Source organism: Ursus americanus, chromosome 2, assembly GCF_024610735.1.
Source record: "Ursus americanus isolate L20-20 chromosome 2, mUrsAme1.1.p, whole genome shotgun sequence".
Taxonomy (NCBI): Eukaryota; Metazoa; Chordata; class Mammalia; order Carnivora; family Ursidae; genus Ursus; species Ursus americanus.
This window is the reverse complement of record NC_142128.1, coordinates 28714897-28737255: the sequence shown is the minus strand read 5'-3', so window position 1 is coordinate 28737255 and position 22359 is coordinate 28714897. Positions and strand designations below refer to the sequence as shown.

Here is a 22359-nt window from a genome sequence, read left to right as displayed (position 1 = left end):
AAGTAGCCCCTTCCAAGGCTCTTCTGAGTGTCCTCAAACACCTGGCCCTTATCGACTAAGCAACAAGTAACTGTTTCAGTAAGAATCACTTAAAGCTTATTTTGCATATGCCTGTCACTAATTGATCCACTATTAAGAACCACTTCTTAGAAAAAATATGTTACAACCTTCTAGACAATGGGGATCAAGAGCTTTAACTACTTTTAATAGTAACGTCACATCTGGGAACATATTCGAAGGAAATAATCTGAAATACAGAAAGATGCTCATTATTTTAGTAATAAAAATTCGAAAACATCTTAAAAGTTGACAAACAATGATTAAATTGTAGTATTTAAGTGACAGAATATTACGTAGTCATAAAATGTCATAAAAAGTTCTACATACACATAGGGGGCTATGAGGAGAATAAATAGAAAAAACGTATACAGTACTGTTTCACTTATGTTAGAAACCTTTTTTTGATAAAATTGTCACAGAAGTGGCATTAAGGAAATTTTTCTCTTTTTCCATATTCTGCTCCCAGACTCGGTAATGATTAGTAGCCATTCCCCAGTCCCTCTCAGTGAGAGTGAGCTTACCAAGGCAGGATCGTCGTGTTTATAGAGGGTGACTGCAGGGACAGCCGGCAAACCCAGCCATGGACCCGGAGTCAATGTCATGCTGTCACATTTGGTTGCAGCCTACCAAAGCGAAAACAACTTTTTGTTACAGACTATCAGAATACACTAAATCCAACACCCTTCTCCAGTCATAAAAAACACAAAAAGCCATCAGGGATTGGTTTCTTTCTTTTCTTCTTTCTTTCTTTCTTTCTTTCTTTCTTTCTTTCTTTCTTTCTCTCTCTCTCTCTTTCTTTCTTTCTTTCTTTCTTTCTTTTTTTAAGTAGGCTCCACGCCCAGCACAGGGCCTAACATGAGGCTTGAACCCACGACCTTGAGATCAAGACTGGAGCCAAAATCGAGTTGGATGCTTGATCAACTGAGCCACCCAGGCGCCTCAGGGATTAAGTGATTTTAAATTCCTTCTTAAAAACACAACATTTAGTAAATCAATCACATACCAGCACTGATGAGGAGACATAACCTAGAGCCAAGGTTGCCAGATTCACACTGGGGGAAAAAACACAAATTATTTATCACTGCTTATGCACTAGGCTTATACGTAAAAAAAAAAAAAAAAAAAAAAAAGGCTCTGTTGGTTCAAGCTGACATTTAAGTCTTTCAGCCAGATTATAAGCGTTTATATCAACAGAAAATGCGGTATATACTAATTTCAGCAAAACTTTGGAAATGCACTTTAATCAAATGTGTTTCAGGGGATGTCACCTAGTGATGAGTGTAATGGGTGTCTTATTTTCTATCTTTCATATCTATCATTTTCTAGTCATCACTCTTTCCCAGAGGGATAAAACAAAAGCCCAGCTCATACGGTGTGCTGGGTATGGATTCTGTAGCTGCCCCGTATCTGCCCCAGAGCCCTTCCGGGGAACCCCCATCTCCTCCGTCAGACCACGGCTTCAGGTGGAGGAGACGCCACCACCTGCTCCAGGGGCAGGCCGATCACCGAAACCATGGAAGCGTTACGTCTCCCTGGCCACGGTAACGGGCTCAGCAGGAGACCTCTGCTGCGACATCTGACCCTCAGGACACAGACCTGGAAAGCAAGCTGGAGCCCCTGCAACTACTCTGCACCGAAAGAGGAAAGTCTATCTATAGCTGGAGGCACCCACAGACGAAATGAGGCCAAGTGACTGGGGGAGTGGGTGGTGAGAGGAAGACACTGAGCCTAAAATAATCCTAACACCCATCTTTTTAGTTACGTGAGCCAATAAAATCTTGCCTCGCTCATGCCACTTTGGGTTACTTTGTTACCTTTACTATGGAACCCAAAGAGCCCTTAGAGAGAAACGTCCCCCACGGAGCCAGCCTCGCGCAGCACTCACCCCTCCACGTGAAGCCATATGCCATAGTGCTCACAGAGCTCTTTCAGACGCCCAATCTTATCTGTGTGCCCTACTGCCGCAGTTCCTAGGATGAAACACACAAAAAAGGATACTACAAGGAACAAATACTTTCTGAGTCTTTACAGCATGACAAAAGCTTTGAAATACATTATCTCTAAGAAGGAAGTAACATTTTATCTGTTTTACTGAGATTTTTCTATGTGACCTGGCTTACAATCAACTTTCACAAATTGGTTATTCAAATTCCGAAGTGTGCGTATTCTGCATTTTGTTTCCACAGAAGCAAGCTTGTGAATACTGTTACCTAAAACCTCTATATGCTTTTCTTTCTACTTGGTGTTCTTTCAGGAGCAATATATTCAAGTCTCTCACTAAGATGGTGGCTGTGTCAATTTATACTTGTAGTTTATCAAATTTTCCTTAGGATTTCCTTTCTATATTTCAGTTACGTTCATCAGCATTCTTAACGCCTGCTCTCTTAGTGGATTACGTGAGTTATAATTCGTGTGGAGTCTACCTTATTTCACACTAACAAAACTATAGTACTTCCAGTCTGTCACGATGTACCCAAGATGCCCTTCTCCACGCTTGTTATCTTGTCACTTTCTGGGTTATTTTTATTTAGGTGTGTCTATTATAAACGTAAATGGATAAATCTGCATGTTTTTTTTAAACCCAATACAAGAGGTTCTTTGTTTTAATACAGAACATGCATTCAGTTTAACAGTTTAAACATACTGAGCTTTAACCTGTTCCCTGGATAAATCTGTTTACACTATAGGTTGGATAGGCGGGTTCCTCTTCACAGAGCAGGAGTAAAACAGGACTCATGCATTCTCCCTACTGTCCTAAACTTCCAGTTAACAGAATCCCACCTAATAAGGTTGCAAACCTGCATCAACAGCCTCAACAAAAACAACCAATGCAAGTGGTTCTTTTGCAGGGTTTAGGTCTATAAACCATTTATAACTGATTTTTGTATATAGAGTGAGGTAGGAGTTAAGCTTCAGTTTCGTTTTTTTTTTTCCACGTGAATATCGACTTGTTCCAAGACCAATTGGTGGAAAAGACCCACCTTTCTTCCCTTGAAATACCTCGGCATCTTTAAACAAGTGACCAGATACATGTGAGTCTATTTCTAAACTCTCTTGTCTTTAATTAATCCACACTGTCCTGATTATCTGTAGCTTTATACTAAGTCTAAAAGCCAGACAGCCTAAGTCTGAATTCTGTTCTTTTTCAAAATTATTCTGGTTATCCTCACATCCTCTGTTTTCCATATAAATTTTAGAATCAGTTTATCACCTCCTGTAAGAAACTGTAGCCTGCTGAAATTTTGATAGGGACTGATGTGTACAATCTACAGATTAATTCGGGGAAATTAGACTTCCTTATATTGAGCCTTTCCGCTGTATTATTCCATTCATCTGGGTTTTCTTGAATTTATTTCAGCAACATTTATAGTTTTCAGCATACAAATCTTGCATGTATTTTGTTAAATTTATCCATAAAGTTTTCATGTTTTTGATGCTATTATGAATGGCATTTTTAATTCAATTTCAGTGGTTCATTGCTGGTGTGCAGAAATCCTGCAACCCTGATCAATCTCCTTATTGTTCCAATGGCTTTTCTGTAGTTTGCTTAGGAATTTCTATCTATATAATCAGGCCATCTGCAAGTAAAGACAGTTTATTCTTTCTAATATGTGTGTCACGTCATTATTTTTCTTACCTCATGCACTGTCTAGAGCTTTCAGTACAATGCTGAATACGATGAGGGAAGCAGAGCAGAAAGTGGTGGTTGAACTACCACATTCAAGGTGGACATTTAAGTACGACATTTTAAAATTCAATTTAGAAAGGAAGCGCACAAAAGAGAGAAGTACTTACAACCTAAATGAGGAAGTACACATACCAACAAAATAACTCCCCAAACTAACTAACAATTAAAGGGAATCTAAGGAGCCAAGTGTAGTATTGTAATTCTCACCACGATGCTGATACAAACTGCCTTAAACATGGGGCGCACAAACATTTGACTTTTTTTTTTTTTTTAGGCTAAGTACCTAGTCTTTCTCTCGTATGTCTAAAGTGGGAGATTCAGTTCATAATACCTACCAGCGTTTGCCACAAGCAACAGGGGCAGTTTTCCTCGTTCTATATCATCTTTAATCAGTTTCTCCAAGAAGGCAATATCCTAGATGAAAACGCAAACCACAAAAACATGAACTAAAAAAAAAAAAAAATGCTATACAATATTGTTGTATAAAAGCTATACAATAAAAAATTAGAACTTTCAAAAGAAGCAGATGACTCTCAAAATTAATCATGCAAATCAATTCTTATCTTTTTTTTTTTTTTTAAGTAGGCTCCATACCTAGTGTGGAGCCCAGCACGGGGCTTGAACCCATGACCCTCAGATCAAGACCTGAGCTGCAATCAAAAGTAGGACGCTCAACAGACTGAGCCACCCAGGTGCCCCTCAATTCTTATTCTTGACCATTTTTCTATTTCTGCTAATCACAGAGATAAAAATCTAAGTTTCCCTTGAAGACCAACTACAAAAATCAGTTAAATGAGATCAAAGTTAAAAACTGCAAGTGTACCGGACAAATCTTTCTCTAGTTTTAAATACTTATGTTTTAAAAAAATATTCTCTCAATCCCCCCCACCAAATAGCCAAAAATCTCTCTCTAATATTACTCATTGATGTATCCAAACCAGAAGATCAAACTACCTTGGAAAAAGAAATACAGAATCCTAAAACCTATCCCCTTTGTTTCTGGCTTCAGTATGGAAAGGCTTAACACTTGAATGTCTAAAAATAAGCAGAATATGGGGAGGGAGGGAAAAATAAAACAAGATGAAATCAGAGAGGGAGACAAACCATAAGAGACTCTAAATCACAGGAAACAAACAGGGTTGCTGGAGGGGATGGGAGTGGGGGGATTGGGTGACTGGGTGATGGACATTAAGGAGGACATGGGATGTAATGAGCAGTGGATATTATATAAGACTGATGAATCACTGAACTCTACCACTGAAACTAATAATACACTACATTAATTGAATTTAAATTAAAAATTTTTTAAAATTAAGGGGAAAAAAGCAGACTCCAATTCCAATCCCACATTACAAGAAAGAACCTCATTTTCAAAATCTGCTACTCACAAATTCAGACACCAATGATAACCTTTCAAAGGATGAGCTTTAGAAGAAACTTCTGGTGCTTAACTGGACTCCCAGGTTCCTACTTAAAGCAGGTGATACAGTAATGACAAGAGTCCTTAAGAGGCAGGTGTTTCTCACCTATACGCCAGCCAACCTTCACAGACATTCAAACATGGAAGCATGTATTATGCAATGGGAAGATATAAGTGATAAATGAACAAGCTAATAATTATCTGGAGGCCAGCAAACAGAACTTCAGTTGTAAAGGAAGATACGGTTTCAAAACACAATTCCATATTATTTTACAAACCAAAAAGAGAACTTACCATCTGATGCTGGGATCCAAACATAGTGTTACATGGCACACGACACAAGCAGGGGAAGGGCAACCCAAGCTACAAGAAGAAACACACGATTTTGTAGGAAAGACCTTTGTCACCATTCACTTATGCCCCCTAAAGACTGTGGCTCTAAGAAAAGTCACAATTACACTTTTTAAACAATCTCTCTCCTTAGGAACTCTTAATATTATAAATAGATGTTGAAGTACATCTAGAAAGTTTTAAAAAAGGGTGAATTTCCAGGGGCAGAGATTTTTTTTTAAGATTTTATTCATTTATTTATTTGAGAGAAAGTGCACACTGGTGAGAGAGCACAAGCAGGGGAGGGGGTGAGGGAGAGAAAGAAGCAGGCTCCTCGCTGAGCAAGGAGCCCCATGCAGGGTTAGATCCCAGGACCCTGGGATCATGACCTCAGCCTAAGGCAGACACTTAACAGACTGAGCTACCCAGGTGCTGAGATTCTTATAAGAAGATACAGACAATGTAATATTCTCTGTGTCAACGAAATGAATAACTACCAACTCATGTTCTAAATGAGTAACTATCTTTGTTATATTCTAGAATATACCAAAAAATAAAAACACTTTTCCAAACCAAGAAACAGCCCAGCTCTAAGCATTTTGGGAGATAATTTAGGATCCTTCCTCCAAGCATTAGTGATAAATAACGCCAGCAAAAGGCATTCAAAGAACAGTATCTCATTTAGGGATCCGCCCACTCTTAAAAAGCAGTAAATATGGATTAGCAGATGTACATTTCTTAAAAGAAACGAAGTGTTATGAATGGAGATAGTAATTGTCAAATAAATTTTAGATTCTTTATTTTTAGCTTCCAAATCCTTGAGGACTTTACAGTTTTAGAAATTTTTAAACAGTTGCAGCATATTGTTCTGTGTAACTAAGACTTGGTAGCACCATTTCGAGACCAAAAATTTAATGAGCATACTTTCTCCCCCCTTAAAGGATTTTCTTTTTAAATTATGAAAATGAAACCCAAGTAAAACACATAAGAATAAATATAGAAGTTTAAAGTGAAAATGCCCTTACACCCCATAAGCCATCGAGCCACCACTGTTAACAGGTTAGTATAAAACCTTCTAAATATCTAAGTATTTATATCAATATTTTTTTTGGTATGAAAAACATACACATACACACTTTCTTTTTTTTTTTTTTTTTTTAAAGATTTTATTTATTTATTTGACAGAGATAGAGACAGCCAGCAAGAGAGGGAACACAAGCAGGGGGAGTGGGAGAGGAAGAAGCAGGCTCATAGCAGAGGAGCCTGGCGTGGGGCTCGATCTCGTAACGCCGGGATCACGCCCTGAGCCGGAGGCAGACGCTTAACCGCTGTGCCACCCAGGCGCCCCCACACTTTTTTTTTTAAGTAAGCTCCACACCCAATGTGGGGCTGGAACTCATGACCCAGAGATCAAGAGTTGCCTGCTCTTGTGACTGAGCCAGCCAGGCACATCCCCGCCCCTATACAGCTTTTGAAGACTGGGTTGCTGTCCCAAGACAATTTTGGGTCCATAAGAACCTGGTCTGTCGGAGATACTCAGTCATTTTTTCCAGGTTTCTGTAAGGATATTATAAATCTCTTCGTTCTGTACATACTCAAAAAGAAGACACGAGGGCGCCTGGTGGCTCAGCTGGTTAAGCATCTGACTCTTGGTTTGGGCTTGGGTCACGATCTCAAGGTCCTGAGACTGAGCCCCATGTCAGGCTCCACACCCAGCATGGAGTCTATTGTCCCTCTCGCTCTGCTCCTCCCCCTGCTCTCTCATAAATAAATAAAATCTTAGGGAAAAAAAAGACAACATAATTTCTTGCCCCCAGTGACTATAGCTCATAATCAACCTAAGTCCCTGAGTTTCCCCCATGTATCTCCCCAGGAGTCCTCTATCTTACAAAAGACAAACCCTCGAATCCTACAGGTTTTGCCTTAAAACATTCTTGGCCAAGGAGCTGTACTTTTTTTGTAGCGCCCTAATTGAGCTACATATACCATGAAATTAAAAATTGGTAATGCTCTTTGATCTAGCAATTCTAGATAAACTTTGAAAATCTAAGGAATAGAATCTAGAAAATAATTTCTAAATATAGAAAAAGCTTAATACACAAAGATGTCCATAATAATCCTATGCAAAGAGCATTGCCTGAAAATGGCCAGAGAAAATAAAAGAATGTGAACACTCTAATTACCCAAAAGGGAAATAGTATTCCATAAAATCACTTGAAGGAATATTATGAAGATATTAAAAACAGACTGTACTTTGAAGAACTGTTGAAACAGCATACGTACCTGTTATAACACTAAGTGAAAAAAACCAGACATAACCATGTAAAAACACATAACCATGTAAAAACTCTTTGATTAAAGTCTGGAAAAAAAATGTTGACTGCGGTTGCCTTTGGGCAACTAAAACTAAGAATACACACACACATAAGGGGTGCCTGGGAGGCTCAGTTGGTTAAGCGTCCAACTTTTTTTTTTTTAAGATTTTATTTATTTGACACAGAGAAAGACTCAGTGAGAGAGGGAACATAAGCAGGGGGAGCGAGAGAGGGTGAAGCAGGCTTCCCGCTGAGCAGGGAGCCCAACGTGGGGCTTGATCCCAGGGTCCTGGGATCATGACTTGAGCTGAAGGCAGACGCTTAACGACTGAGCCACCCAGGTGCCCTAAGCGTCCAAGTCTTGATTTCAGCTCAGGTCATGATCTCAGGGTTATGAGATTGAGCCCCACGTTAGGAGTGTGGAGGCTCTTCAGAGGGGAGGGGAGTGGGGGAATGGGATAGACCGGTGATGGGTAGTAAGGAGGGCACGTATTGCATGGTGCACTGGGTGTTATACACAACTAATGAATCATCGAGCCTTACATCGGAAACCGGGGATGTACTGTATGGTGACTAACATAATATAATAAAAAATCATTAAAAAAAAAAAAAAAAAAAAAGGAGTGTGGAGGCTGCTTAAGATTCTCTCTCTCCCTCTCCCCTTACTCCCTGCTTGCGTGTGCATGCTTTTATTTATATATATATATGTATATATACATATATACACACACACATTTATATATACACACATATATTTATATATATATTTTCACACACACATATATATATCTGAAAATACATTAATATACCGTTATGTATTTTCTGATAATGACAAAACCATATTGTTTCTTTTCATTTGAAAAAAAACCCTGCAGCTTAAGAAATAATATGTCTACATACTTTATAAAGTTTCAGGACAGAACAAAACACAATTGCTTTAAAATATCTCCCTTATACCACATTACCTGATTACAGAGGTACTGGCCCAGGCCAGGCCTAGCAGCAGCACTAAGATATATAACAGGTTTCTTGTTATATAACACATTGAAACCATCCACTACAAAGTCTTCGTAACGGGAATGAATAGCAAGCCTACAGATCTTTGCAAGTCCTTCTCTTTCTTCTTCATGGAAATAAGCGCAGCCATTTTCATACCTGTTAAGAGACAGCCATATATCAGAATGGTCTTATCTTTAGTTAACTCTGATTTTACAATCCTAATCTTACAATCCTGGAAGTAATTCTTTTCTGAACCTAGAAACTGTCACCTAGAACAGTCAGAGAAGATAGGGATCACCCTCATCTGAGATGCTGACCACACCTTACAGCTGCAGGTTATACAGAGCAGAGGAGGGGCGCCAGGCTCCATCAGTCTGTTGAGCGTCCAACTCTTGATTTCGGCTCAGGTCATGATCTCAGGGTCCTGGGATCGAGCCCCGCATGGAGCTACCCGCTCAAGCAGGGAGTCTGCTTATCTCCCTCTGCCCTTCCCCCTGATGCTCGCTCGCTTTCAAATACGTAAATCTTAAAAACAAACAAAAAAAAAACCCAAAAAAACAAAAAAAACAGAGGCAATGATCTTTCATCCATACTCAACTCCACAGACAGCAGAAACTATCAAAAACAGTAGAGAATAAGAATCCCTCAGATATAAAAAGGCTGAAATCATGGTTTTGGCTGCTTCTACAAGAAGGCCAGCCCTGGATAACACAGTCAAGCTTCTTTGCAGTTTCAGCCCTAAAACATCCGAAGTAAATAAAATTGTCAAAAATGCTAGTCAACCTAACTTTTGCTTTCACTATTATCTGCCTGGGGCCAATTACTTCTCTCGGTCTGCCTTCTAAAAAAGGAGAGAATTTTAATTGCAGAGAGAGTATTATTAAAAGAAAATTTCTCCTTTGCAACAGAGTTAAGCAAACATATACTCTCACCACGCCAAGCTCTTTCCCAGTATCTGAAAATGAGTCTCTCAAGTTAAACCTTTCAGGGTTAGGCCAACATCCCTTTTCTTTAAAAGTAACAGCATGAACACAAAAATACCACTGGTCCTGTATCTTTTACTGAATCCTTACCTCCTATAATTCCTTAATAATGCCAACATTAGTATTTTGATCGGGATGGCACTGAAAGTGTAGATTGCTCTGGGTAGCACAGACATTTTAACTATGTTTATTCTTCCAATCCATGAGCATGGAATATTTTTCCATCTTTTTGTGTCTTCTTCAATGTCTTTCAAGAGTGATTTGTAGTTTCTAGAATATAGATCCTTTACATCTCTGGTTAATTCCGAGATAACATATGATTTTTGGTGCTGTTGTAAATGGAATGGATTCCCTAATTTCTCTTTCTTCAGTGACATTTTTCAAAGAACTGGAACAAACAGCCCTTAAATTTGTGTGGAACCAGAAAAGGCCCCGAATCGCCAAGGAACTGTTGAAAAGGAAAAACAAAGCTGGGGGTATCACAATGCCAGATTTCGAGCTGTCCTATAAAGCTGTGATCACAAAGACAGCATGATACTGGCACAAAAGCAGACACATAGACCAATGGAACAGAATACAGAACCCAGAAACAGACCCTCGGCTCTTTGGGCAACTAATCTTTGACAAAGCAGGAAAAAACATCCAGTGGAAAAAAGACAGTCTCTTCAATAAATGGTGCTGGGAAAATTGGACAGCTACATGCAAAAGAATGAAACTTGACCCCTCTCTCACACCATACACAAAGATAAACTCCAAATGGATGAAAGACCTCGATGTGAGACAGGAATCCATCAGAATCCTAGAGGAGAACATAGGCTGCAACCTCTTTGACATCGGCCACAGCAACTTTTTTCATGACACATCTCCAAAGGCAAGAGAAACAAAAGAAAAAATGAATTTGTGGGACTTCATCAAGATAAAAAGCTTCTGCACAGCCAAGGAAACAGTCAAAAAAACTAAGAGGCAGCCCACGGAATGGGAGAAGATACTTGCAAATGACACTACAGATAAAAGATTAGTATCCAAGACTTACAAAGAACTTCTCAAACTCAATACACGGGAAACAAATGAATAAAAAAATGGGCAGAAGATATGAATAGACACTTTTCCAATGAAAACATACAAATGGCTAACAGACGCATGAAAAAACGTTCAGAATTTTAGCCACCAGGGAATTCAAATCAAAACCACATTGAGATACCACCTTACACCAGTTAGAATGGCAAAAATTGACAAGGCAGGAAACAACAAATGTTGGAGAGGATGTGGAGAAAGGGGATCCCTCTTACACTGCTGGTGGGAATGCAAGTTGGTACAGACACTGTGGAAAACAGTGTGGAGGTCCCTTAAAAAGTTAAAAATTGAGCTACCCTATGATCCAGCCATTGCACTACTGGGTATTTACCCCAAAGATACAGACGCAGTGAAGAGAAGGGCCATATGCACCCCAATGTTCACAGCAGCATTGTCCACAATAGCTAAATTGTGGAAGGAGCCGAGATGCCCTTCAACAGATGACTGGATTAAGAAGATGTGGCCCATATATGCAATGGAATATTACTCAGCCATCAAAAAGAACGATTTCTCAACATTTGCAGCAACGTGGAAGGGACTGGAGGAGATAATGCTAAGCAAAATAAGTCAAGCAGAGAAAGACAATTATCATATGGTTTCGCTCATTTATGGAACATAAGAAGTAGAAAGATCATTAGGAGAAGAAAGGGAAGAAGAAAGGGGGGGTAAACAGAAGGGGGAATGAACCATGAGAGACTGTGGACTCTGGGAAACAAACTGAGGGCTTCAGAGGGGAGGGGGTGGGGGAATGGGATAGGCTGGTGATGGGTATTAAGGAGGGCACGCATTGCATGGTGCACTGGGTGTTATACGCAAGTAATGAATCATGGAACTTTACATCAAAAACTAGGGATGTACTACTGTATGGTAACTAACATAATAAAAAATCATTATAAAAATTAATGCCAATATTATCACAGCATAAAGCAAATCTCAATTTCATAACACACACTCACATTCCTTATGGAAGCATTTCCCTTCCACTGAAGCACAAGCTAATACTTTGATTAAAAATACTTCAAGTGCATTTTCCTACACTATTTTCTATCAACATATGCCAAGCTGGAATCCTAAAAATAAGTAACTCTGACATTATCCAAACTATATGTGCTTATGTTCTTGGCTCTTGAGATATGCTCATTCTTTCACTCACTTAATCCTCATAACAATATGATGACATAAATATTAATGTTATCCCCATTTAATAGCTGGGGAAACTGAGACGGTAAGAGATTAAGTAACCCTTCAAGAGGAAGGGGAAGAAACAGACAGGAACTTAGGTAACAGAGCTCCAGAAAACAGTCTGTACCCAACTCATATATGTCCTTACCTGAAAATTCTGCATAGCCATAATGTAGTGTCTGAAAGTATCCTGGTCGTAAGTTTTCTAAGCTTCTCTTTGTCCAGAGTCGAAATATAAGCTCCCAGACTATGCCCCAGCAAAGCTATATGACCTTGTTCTCCAATATTCTGGATTCTGTTAATCAAAACGAATTATATTAAGAGTATTATTCAAAATACAAATAAAGCAATAAAACAAAACTTAGAGACACAGTATTTTCACAGAAATCCATCAGACTCGAAATCCACTTAATGGCTTAGAAGGCAAAAATTCAGATAAATTTAGAAATTTCATGTATATAAAATATTGATCATCTGGGGAAGAAAAAGATTTTAAAAAATTCAAATCCTGGAGTGCCTGGGTGGCTCAGATGGTTAAGCATCTGCCTTTGGCTCAGGTCATGATCTCCAGGTCCTGGGATCAAGCCCCACGTTGGGATCCCAGCTCCACGGGGAGTCTGCTTCTCCCTCTCCCTCTGCCTCTCCCCATGCTTGTGCTCTCTCTCTTTCAAATGAATAAATCTTTTAAAAAAAAATTCAAATCGTAGGAGATAAATATCCTTATTTTTATTGAATATCCACTAAATATACAAACTAATTTTTTCCTTTTTTTTTTAAATTAAATGCCAGCTGTAAGAATTACAGAGCATAGTGCTGAGATACACCAGGCAGAAAATAATTTTTTCAAAATATCATTAGAGGACGATCAGTTCCCCACATTGAACAGCTGTTTATAACAATACGGCAAATTCAAGGGGAACCAGGTATTGTTTTATGCATAATTAAAATGGAAGGACTAATTTCCCTCACAAAGAGTTAAGTGTAAATCACTAAGAAGATGACCAAAAAATTGGACAGGATATTGGGCAAAGGATATATTTCATAGAAAAGGAAGTATAAATGGGCCTTAACACACATAAAAAAGACATTTAACCTGATTCAGAAAAATGCAAACTACAATTATGCTGACATATCATCTCTCACCTTGCAGACTGGCAACAGTCCTTACGTCTGCTAGGAGCCTTGCAGGCAAGGTGTGGGGAAAGAGATACTCTCATGCACTGCTGGTGGGGCTGTAAACTGGCATAATTCCATGGAGGGAAATTTGGCATTATTTATCAAAATGACAATTATACAAACTATCTGGCCCAGAAATCCCACTTTTAGGACTTTAATCTCCAGAAACACTTGCTTGTATGATAAATGACACACATACAGAGTTACTGGCAGCAACAACATCTGCGACAGTAAACATGAACAGCAGACAAGTTAAATAAAATATGGTTCATTCATCCAAAGTAAAACTAAACAGCTCTTACAGGAGAAAGTTCCTTGTGTACTGATAAACGACAAACTCCAAGACCTAAATGAAAAAAGCAAGGTACAGAACAACGTAACAGAGTATTTACACACTGGAGGGAATGCAGACACTTTGCTTGTGTACACATACATAGGAAGTATCTCCGAAGAATACACGAGAACAAGCTGGGGGTGAGGTGGGGAGGGGAAGAGTATGAAGGAAATTCCCCTTTTCATCTAAGGCCTCTGTAATTTTAGAATTCACATCAATTTTGGGTTCAGGTGACACGTGCCATCACATCACTGACTGAAAATGGCTTCCGTGGACTCTTTATCTTTTGAAATTTGAAAAAGGAGAATGCATTACTTATCTCCCTCAAAATTAAATTTAAAACAATTAACCATGAAACCAAATAAATAGCTAAGTTAGATGAATAAAAACAAATGGATGATTCACAGACAACGGGACCGGCCACCAACAGATTCAGCTGCGGCAATTCTTAGCAGCCCGAAGCGGAAGCCCGAAGCAGAAGCCAGCAGCAGAGCTCACAGCGGTGTTCTCTGCCCCCTGCCAGCCCCTAACACACGATGCCAGAGAAACTACAGGATTTAGTTTGAGTGAGTGCCTTCCTTTTGAGAAATAGGTGACCTAAAATATATTAAATGTCTCTCTGAAAAGGAAGAAATGAACCCTCTTAATATCATAGGTAACTCTGCAGGAAACAGAGCTCTCTGTTTTGGCAACCTGTAAGAATGCTGTTTACCAAAACAAAGGAATGCAATCACCATCGCAATCGAGAACACATATACTTTCAAAGAGAAGCTGCCAACCGTCCCGCATTACCGGGTGCTCTGGGGCGCCTCATCTTCATCTCCGTGCATCAGATTCTGAACTAACTGGAGGATGCTCACCATGTCTTGTCCACTGCAGAAAAAGGAGAGAGCTGATGGACAGGTGGAAATAGCGCACATCCCTCACCACTCTATTTCCTTCATTTAAACCAGCTTCCATAAGCTGTTTTCTTTTTTTTAAATTCAGTAGCTATAAGAAGGTGCTTGAGATACGCTAGACATCTTTTAAAAACAAACCTCAGGTTAACTGAATTCTCAATATAACCATGTAATTATTAAATCTTCTACCCAAAGAGGAGATTGATTTCTGAAAATTTCACCAGTAATACTTCAGCACTATTTCTCTACCTGTTCATTTGAATCCAAGGAGAATATTTAATAAGCGTGTTAAAAGAACCAGAAGTTTTTAAAGATGCTGGAAGATCACAACAGCAGCAAGAACACTGCAATGTCACTGGTATGGCTAGTCTCCTTCCACGCAGGAGTCCTGTCTGGTTGTTCTAACAGACTTACACACGTAATGCAAACACCGTTTATCACCACCTCCTTCCCAAACAGGGAAACTGGAGATCCACTCAGAGTGCAGACAGATTTAGTTCTATCCTACATATGTTATTAAACGCTTATTATATGAGGGGTTGAAAACTTAGGAGAAGAATGTGAATGGCTAAAGTAGTAAGCAATGGCAAGGCAACTTGTAATAACTGTAATGTAAAAATATTATCACTCCGTTAATGAGAATGTGCCTAATAAAAAGTTCTCTTTTGAAAAACAGCACTGTCAAAACAATGCCGCAATACCCCTCCTCCCCAAGGTGCTGACCCTCACATGAGAGGGGCTCTGGCTCTTGGACGTGGTGGAGAGAGTGGGTGCTAGTCACGTGACCATGAGCAAGCTGCTGAAACTCCCTAGGCCCCTACACTGCAGAATTGTGAGGACACAATCAGGGCATGAAACACGTTTAACGGTGTGCCTGGCAAAGCGCTATCGCAGACGCTGGCTTTCAGCATTACTAAGTGCGACACTCCTGCCCCATGGGTTTAATGCCCTCCCATTCTGAGAATGAGAGTTGTTCCTGCTAGCATCTCTTGCAGGGAAAACTTCTGCGGGATTAGTAGAACCCTCTCATTCCTTTCGGGAGATGTGGGAAGAGGGGACTGATAGGATTTGGTTCGTGCTCTCAGCTGCAGAGCCCACTTCGCATCCAGAGGGCTTCAAATCAGCACGGTTCAGGCTACACGCAGGAGCGCCTATCTTAAATATTAGTATCTGGGTGTGTTAGATAGTTACACTATTGACACACTGTGATCCTTCCTCCACGCTTTTCTTTTGCAACCTTGTATATATTCATATTCAGGTCAAAGGACAATTGAAGGGAGTTGTACTGTTTACCTATGTGCAGTTTCCTGGTTATTAAAAAAAAAAAAAAAAAAAAAAAAAAGCTTGAGGGAAGCTGGGCTTCCCTTAATTCCAGACTGAGTGCTAACATCCTGTGAACATTTCAGTTACACAGCTACTTATTTTTCTCTGATATTTCTCCTGCTAGCTTAAACCACACAGACTTGACAGATTTGCTTTAGTTGTCAAAAAAATAAATAAATCACTCTCCCTACAAATGATCGAAGTTGACATTTTCATTTTACTGTATTATAAAAATGATACATCTTATCAAATTAACGTACCTCTCACCATAAAGCACAGTCTACTGAATAGATTACGGGTTCCAAGGATGAACTAAGTGTGATAGTCGAGTTATAAGTTTGTGTATCGCTTTTGAGTCATGAGGTTGTTAAATTCTGAATGGGAAATTAAATTAAATCCTGAATGAGAAAGCGGGAGAAGCAGGCAGATTCGGCATTATAACCAACCAGCCAATGGCATTCTGTTTTCTGATGTTACACAGCACAGGACTCTCAATTTGCTTTGTGCTTATCACAACTAAAACTGTCAATCAACAATGGTTTGAAAATCTCGATTTAAAGAAAACACACATCCAACTAAAGTACGTATCTTCATTGCCACCTACCTGCCTTGGAGTGGCCCCGGAATATCTCCTGTTATCTTCTTTCCATTTTCCTCTTCTGCTCTTCTAATTTAAAGGAAATAAAAGACTATTTGTTCTATCTTATCAAATCTCTAACATTTGAACATGCAAACATGTGACGATGTTGCCTTCAACCTCTCAGTAACTGATGCAGGATTTGAAATACATTTATCACATGTCTTCCCCCATCCCCGTTGCCCTAGAAACCCCCTAGTTTGGGGTATAATTTGAATTTCAGGAAAAGAATATGAAACAAATAACACTCTACCCCATTTCTTGGTTAGCTGATGCTCTATATGACCTAAACACATAGTAAGGAGTATTTACAGCATTTAAGTCAGTATATTAAGTAAATGAAACTCTTAACAGCCAGAACTGAAAATTATGAGTCCTGCCCCTCAATTTCAAAATCTTATAATTACAAAGTACCTTCTAGCCAAAACAAACACCATCTTTAAATTCAGATGAAGCTAAGCTAAGCGTGACATTGTGAAACCAAGAGGTGTTTTTACCAGTAGGAAACCAGTGCCACCAGCTTCACAACAGGCTGAACACGTTTAATAGGGTCACTTCTGTTCCAGGCTCACCTCTGACTGTCCTCTAGCATCTTCATGGCCTCTTTCAAGTTTTTTCCCATCTCAGCTAATGTAGGGTCTGCTATCTGGGAAACAAATTTAAAAAAAGTTAAATTGTAATAATCCCATATTACTTCTGCAACATAATTCATCCAGAAAGATTAAGCTCAAATTTTTTTCTGAATTTATTATATAACATATGGATTTATTATAAAGTACATGTTTTAAAGGTTCTCTATCTTTGTTAAATTTTTTTTTAAAAACTTTATTTAGGGGCCCCGGAGTGGCTCAGTCCGTTAAGTGTCTGCCTTTGGCTCAGGTCATGATCCCAAGGTCCTGGGATGGAGCCCCGCGTCATCCCTGCTCAGCGGAGAGCCTGCTTCTCCCTCTCCCTGCCACTCTGCCTACTTGTGCTCTCTGTCAAATAAATAAAATCTTAAAAAATTAAAATTAAAAAAACTTTATTTTAGAGAGAGGGAGAGAGTACGCATGTGCAAATGGGGGGAGGGGTGCAGAGAGAGAATCCTAAACAGACTCCTCGCTGAGCATGGAGCCCAACATGCGGCTCGATCTCATGACCCTGAGATCATGACCTGAGTCGAAACCAAAAGTGAGATGCCTAACTGACTTACCTACCCAGGCCCCCCTAAAATACATCTGATTTTAAAATTCGAAAGTACAAACATGTAATGTAAAAAAGTCCACCAGTCCTACTCCCCTGGGGAAGACACTCAAGTTTGACATGCATCTGTCCAAACTCGCACCTTACCCCTATGAACCTCTGCAACTTGCTTTTTTCTACTTTTTAGTGAACATGGTTCCATGTCAGTATATATCCACTTCATTTGTAGTGGTAACACCATATTCCACTCTATGGATATATCATTATTTAACCAGTCTTGAATTAATGTTAGATTATTCCAGTTTTACACTCTTAGACGCAAGGTTCAGAAAAATATGTATAGTATGCTATTTGTTTTATTGCTGTAGTAGGCTGAAAAATGGCCTCCCAAAAGAGATTCACATGGTAATACCCTGGAACTTGTGAATGTTACCTTATATGGCAAAGTCCTTGCAGATGTGATTAAGTTAAAGATCTAGAGACGGTGAGATTACCCGGAATTGTCCCGGTGAGCTCTAAATGCAGTCACATGTATCCAGCTAAGAGAGAAGTAGGAGACTACATACATACGCACATACACACACACACACACACACACACACACGAGAAAGCTATGTAAAGACGCAGCAGAGGGAGATCTGAAGGTGCTGGTCTCAAAAACTGGAGTGACGGGGCCACGAACCAGGGAATGAGTGCTGGCAGGCAACATAAACTGGCACAAGAAAGGGACTCTCCCCTAGAACCTCTGGAGGGATTTCAGCCCAGTGATACAGAATGTAAACTTCTAGCCTCCAGAACTGTGGGGAAAGACATTTCTGTTGTCCTAAGGCACCCGGTTTGTGCTCATTTGTCACAGTAGCCACAGGAAACCAATATCCTCATAAATCCAGAAGTGATTCCATAAACTCTGCAAGCTTACACAGCTGGTCACGGTGACTGCCTCCAGAGAAGGGAACTGGAAGGATGGGCATCAGGTCAGAGGGAGTCTTTTCAGCTCACATCTTTTTGTTCTTTTCAGATTTTAGTACCAAGTGTACCTCTAGCTCCCGCTCAAAAAATAAATAAGACAAAATTTCTAAAAATCTTACAAAATTAAACAAACTCATTTTCCTTTCTTTCTTCTTAATCTCCCTTGCAGTCTTAAGGCAGACGATCTGGTTGTCTTGAATCTCAATACAAGCTGGGTTATAAATAGTTAAGAGACTTTCTTTGTCCCCCTCTTAACTCTTCCTTCCGGTGTATTTACGCTCTTTTCCCTTCAGACTGCCTCCTGTACCTTATCATATCTTATATGGAGTAAGTGTACAATAGGTTGTGTTACAGTTAGCACTGCAGTAACTCCTCAAAATTGTTTTGTATTGTTTTGTTTTTTTTCCTCAAAATAGTTTTGTATTGTTTTGTTTTTTTAAGAAAGGGAGAGGAAGAGAGAATCTTAAGAAGGCTTCATGCCCAGGGCAGAGCCTGACATGGGGATCGATCTCACAACCCTGAGATCATGACCTGAGCCAAAATCAAGAGTTGGACACTTGCTTAACAGACAGAGCGACCCAGGCACCCGTCTCCTTAAAACTGTTTTTAAGAAATGCTACTCGGTTTATCCATGTAAGTGTGGAAAAATGTTAACTTTCGGGATTTAGTCCAGGGATTTTCCACTTGTGTTCTTCTGAGTCTTAAGACTCCCCGGAAGAACTTTGGGGAAGTAGGGATGGGTAGGCAGTTGGGGCTTTTAGCTCCCTGCCCCCCCTTAAGGAGATCACATTTGTTTTATAACAACAAGAGTTTTAACTTTCACTTATAGAAGAAATCACTGAAAAAAGAAGAAAGATAGATAGATAGATAGATAGATAGATAGAAAGATAGATAGATAGATAGATAGATAGATAGAAAGAAAGAAAGAAAGAAAGAAAGAAAGAAAGAAAGAAAGAAAGAAAGAGAGACATGTAAACCTTTGGTGTACTGTTTGAGAAGTGTAGAAACTAAGACTCAGAGAGGTAAAGTGACTGGCCTAAGGTCACAGGGTTAAGAGATGACACAGCGGTGCCAGAAACCTGGTTTCCTGACTCCTGTTTCTGACCTATCACGCGGACTCCCAAAACAGACTGCAAAATAACCACGTAGCCACATCCAATATGATTTTACACAGGACAGAAAAATCATTTTAAAACTGGTGTTTCCAATATAGTTCACGATTTAACTGTAACTGTGAGATGGGTTAGAAAGCAATCTCAGATGGTCTCAGTGTTCTCAGTTAATGATTCTGAGTAGGATGAGAAACAGACAATGGTCAAGAGAATGTATCTGAACTCCTCAGTCCACTGGTCATGTTCCTTATTATCCTCATCCCCTGTGACCCTCCAGGGTGTTTCCAATCATCTGGCCAAATGAAAAGATAAACAGTTCTGCTTGATCAACCAAACTTCCATGTTTCATGCTTTTAACACTTGCCCTGTCTGAAATGTCCTTCTGCCTTTTCTCTCTCTAGCTATTAAATCACAATTCAATACTTCCAAGAAACTTTTTGTATTCTCTTTAAACGTATCAATACCATTTTTGCTAAACCAAAGAATCTGGACCTGCTGCCTGACAAGGATTGTATTTATGGGGACAACGAAAGAGAACACGTGACACTGGGGCCATTCTAAAATGCAAATGCCATTTAACCTTAGGATTCCTTAACATCCTTTACTGTGAATTGTTTTAGAGATGATCTTTCTAGTATATTCTCTCCAATTAGATTATAAGCTTCCTGAAGGCAGTGATTCAGACTCCTACTAATTTTGACTGTTTTTGTAGGACTAGGGGTCTCAAGTCAGCTTGATTCTTGGACTGTCATGTTATCTCTGAAACCCCTTAGGAAGGGACAGCATAATGGGTATCAACATACCAGCTCTAAGTGCAACACAGCTAACGTTTCCTACAGGATTGGAACAGTTTTTCAGTTGAGAGTAGACAAAACAGTTGACTTAGTTTAGAATTCACTTCTTATGAACAATGTGGTGACAAGACGCTTAACGCTGTGAAAGGCAGGAGGAAAATGCAGCTTTGCGTTTCCCCAAGTGAGTCTCTCTGTAGAGCACACGCTCATTCAAACGAATGGCTTACGTTTAAATTCTGCTGGCCCCTCCTCTCTTTTAGGAAGTGCAGTCAAGGGTGGAGCAGGTGGCAGAAAGTGGGTGGCTAGGGAAAATAACATTTATAGTTATCTTTCAGTAAATTAAATGTGAATATGATGGGACTCCAATGCCACACAACCTCAAGGGCCTGTGTTAACTGGATAAATCCAAAATATAGTGTTATCCAGCTGCAGGATAATAATACACCCTGTCAAGGAACGATCTAGGAAAAACGTCTATTTGTTAATCGGTTCCTTAAAACTAAAAACCATGTCTCCATAGGCTTCTAGTGAGGGTGGCCGTGCTTACCTAATTCACATTTCTTCCCCTCAGTACCTGCTACGGTGCCAGACAAGGCAGCTGTTAATCAACAACAGCAGGGCAACGGCCAGACACAAACCTAAACGAGTGAAAAATTAAGTTTGTATAAAGGTATCTATTCAGGGGACCCCTAGGTGGCTCAGTCAGTTACGCATCTGCCTTTGGCTGAGGTCATGATCTCAGGGTCCTGGGATCAAGTCCCACATCAGGCTCCTTCCTCAGTAGGGAGCCTGCTTCTCCCTCCGCCTGTTGCTCCCCCTGCTTGTGCTCTGACAAATAAATAAATCTTTTTAAAATAAATTTTAAAAAGAAGACTGTTTTAAAAAAAGATATTATTCAGTATTTATTTATTTATTTATTTATTTTTTAAGATTTTACTTATTTATTTGACAGAGACAGCCAGCGAGAGAGGGAACACAAGCAGGGGGAGTGGGAGAGGAAGAAGCAGGCTCCCAGCGGAGAAGCCTGATGTGGGGCTCGATCCCAGAACGCTGGGATCACGCCCTGAGCCGAAGGCAGACGCTTAACAACTGCACCACCCAGGCACCCCTATTATTCAGTATTTAGATTAAGACTATTTTAGGATTTTGAAGGGAAAAAGACAGTATTCTGTGCTAGGTTCCTAGGAAGAACGTCCTATCATTTTTTTTAATCCTTAGCACCAAGCACAGGATCTGGCAAGGAAAAAGGGCTCAATGAGCTTTGTGATCCTTAATAATTACTAATAGTTACTGGACTGCTTATTATATTCCAGGCATTATGCCAACTAATACTTTTATATGCATTACTTCCTGACTAACCCAAAGGCAGTTAGTATGCTTTAGGGCCAGTATTTTTTTTTTTTAATTTAAATTCAATTAATTAACATAGTGTATTACTAGTTTCAGAGGTAGAGTTCAGTGATTCATCAGTCTTATAAAATACCCAGCACTCATTACATCACATGTCTTCCTTAATGTCCACCTCCCAGTTCCCCATCACCCCAACCCCCCTCTGCTCCAGCAACCCTCAGTTTGTTTCCTATGATTAAGAGTCTCTTATGGTTTGTCTCCCTCTCTGATTTCATCTTGTTTTATTTTTCTCTCCCTTATCCTGTGATCCTGTTTTGTTTCTTAAATTCCACATATGAATGAGATCATACGATAACTGTTTCTCTGACTTATTTCACTTAGCATAATACCCTTTAGTTCCATCTATGTGGCTGCAAATGGCAAGATTTCAATTTTTTGATATCTGAATAGTATTACACTGTGTGTGTATATATATATATATATATATACACACACACACACACACACACACACCACGTCTTCTTTATCCATT

At 39.6% G+C, this 22359-nt stretch overlaps 1 protein-coding gene and 1 non-coding gene across 4 annotated transcripts in view; both read right to left on the bottom strand.

Moving 5' to 3' along the window:
- Positions 1 to 22359, bottom strand: part of PDXDC1 (pyridoxal dependent decarboxylase domain containing 1) — a 53130-nt gene that overhangs the window by 20344 nt on the left and 10427 nt on the right. Inside the window, exons 2-12 of one of the 3 annotated variants that reach the window (XM_045776098.2) lie at positions 20705 to 20779; positions 16993 to 17066; positions 16388 to 16450; positions 14354 to 14434; positions 12200 to 12346; positions 8779 to 8968; positions 5463 to 5531; positions 4084 to 4162; positions 1946 to 2030; positions 1064 to 1112; positions 582 to 683 (exon numbers count right to left, since the gene is read on the bottom strand). In XM_045776098.2, the coding sequence (XP_045632054.1) occupies positions 582 to 683; positions 1064 to 1112; positions 1946 to 2030; positions 4084 to 4162; positions 5463 to 5531; positions 8779 to 8968; positions 12200 to 12346; positions 14354 to 14434; positions 16388 to 16450; positions 16993 to 17042 (915 nt within the window). In that variant the 5' untranslated portion in view covers positions 17043 to 17066; positions 20705 to 20779. Of the gene's footprint in view, positions 1 to 581; positions 684 to 1063; positions 1113 to 1945; positions 2031 to 4083; positions 4163 to 5462; positions 5532 to 8778; positions 8969 to 12199; positions 12347 to 14353; positions 14435 to 16387; positions 16451 to 16917; positions 16972 to 16992; positions 17067 to 20704; positions 20780 to 22359 lie in introns of those variants that run through there. The other 2 variants (XM_045776097.2, XM_045776099.2) reach the window with 2 other exon arrangements.
- Positions 13749 to 13818, bottom strand: LOC123778622 (small nucleolar RNA SNORD45). Its single transcript, XR_006775971.1, has one exon. It is a non-coding gene; the product is annotated as a small nucleolar RNA SNORD45 (small nucleolar RNA).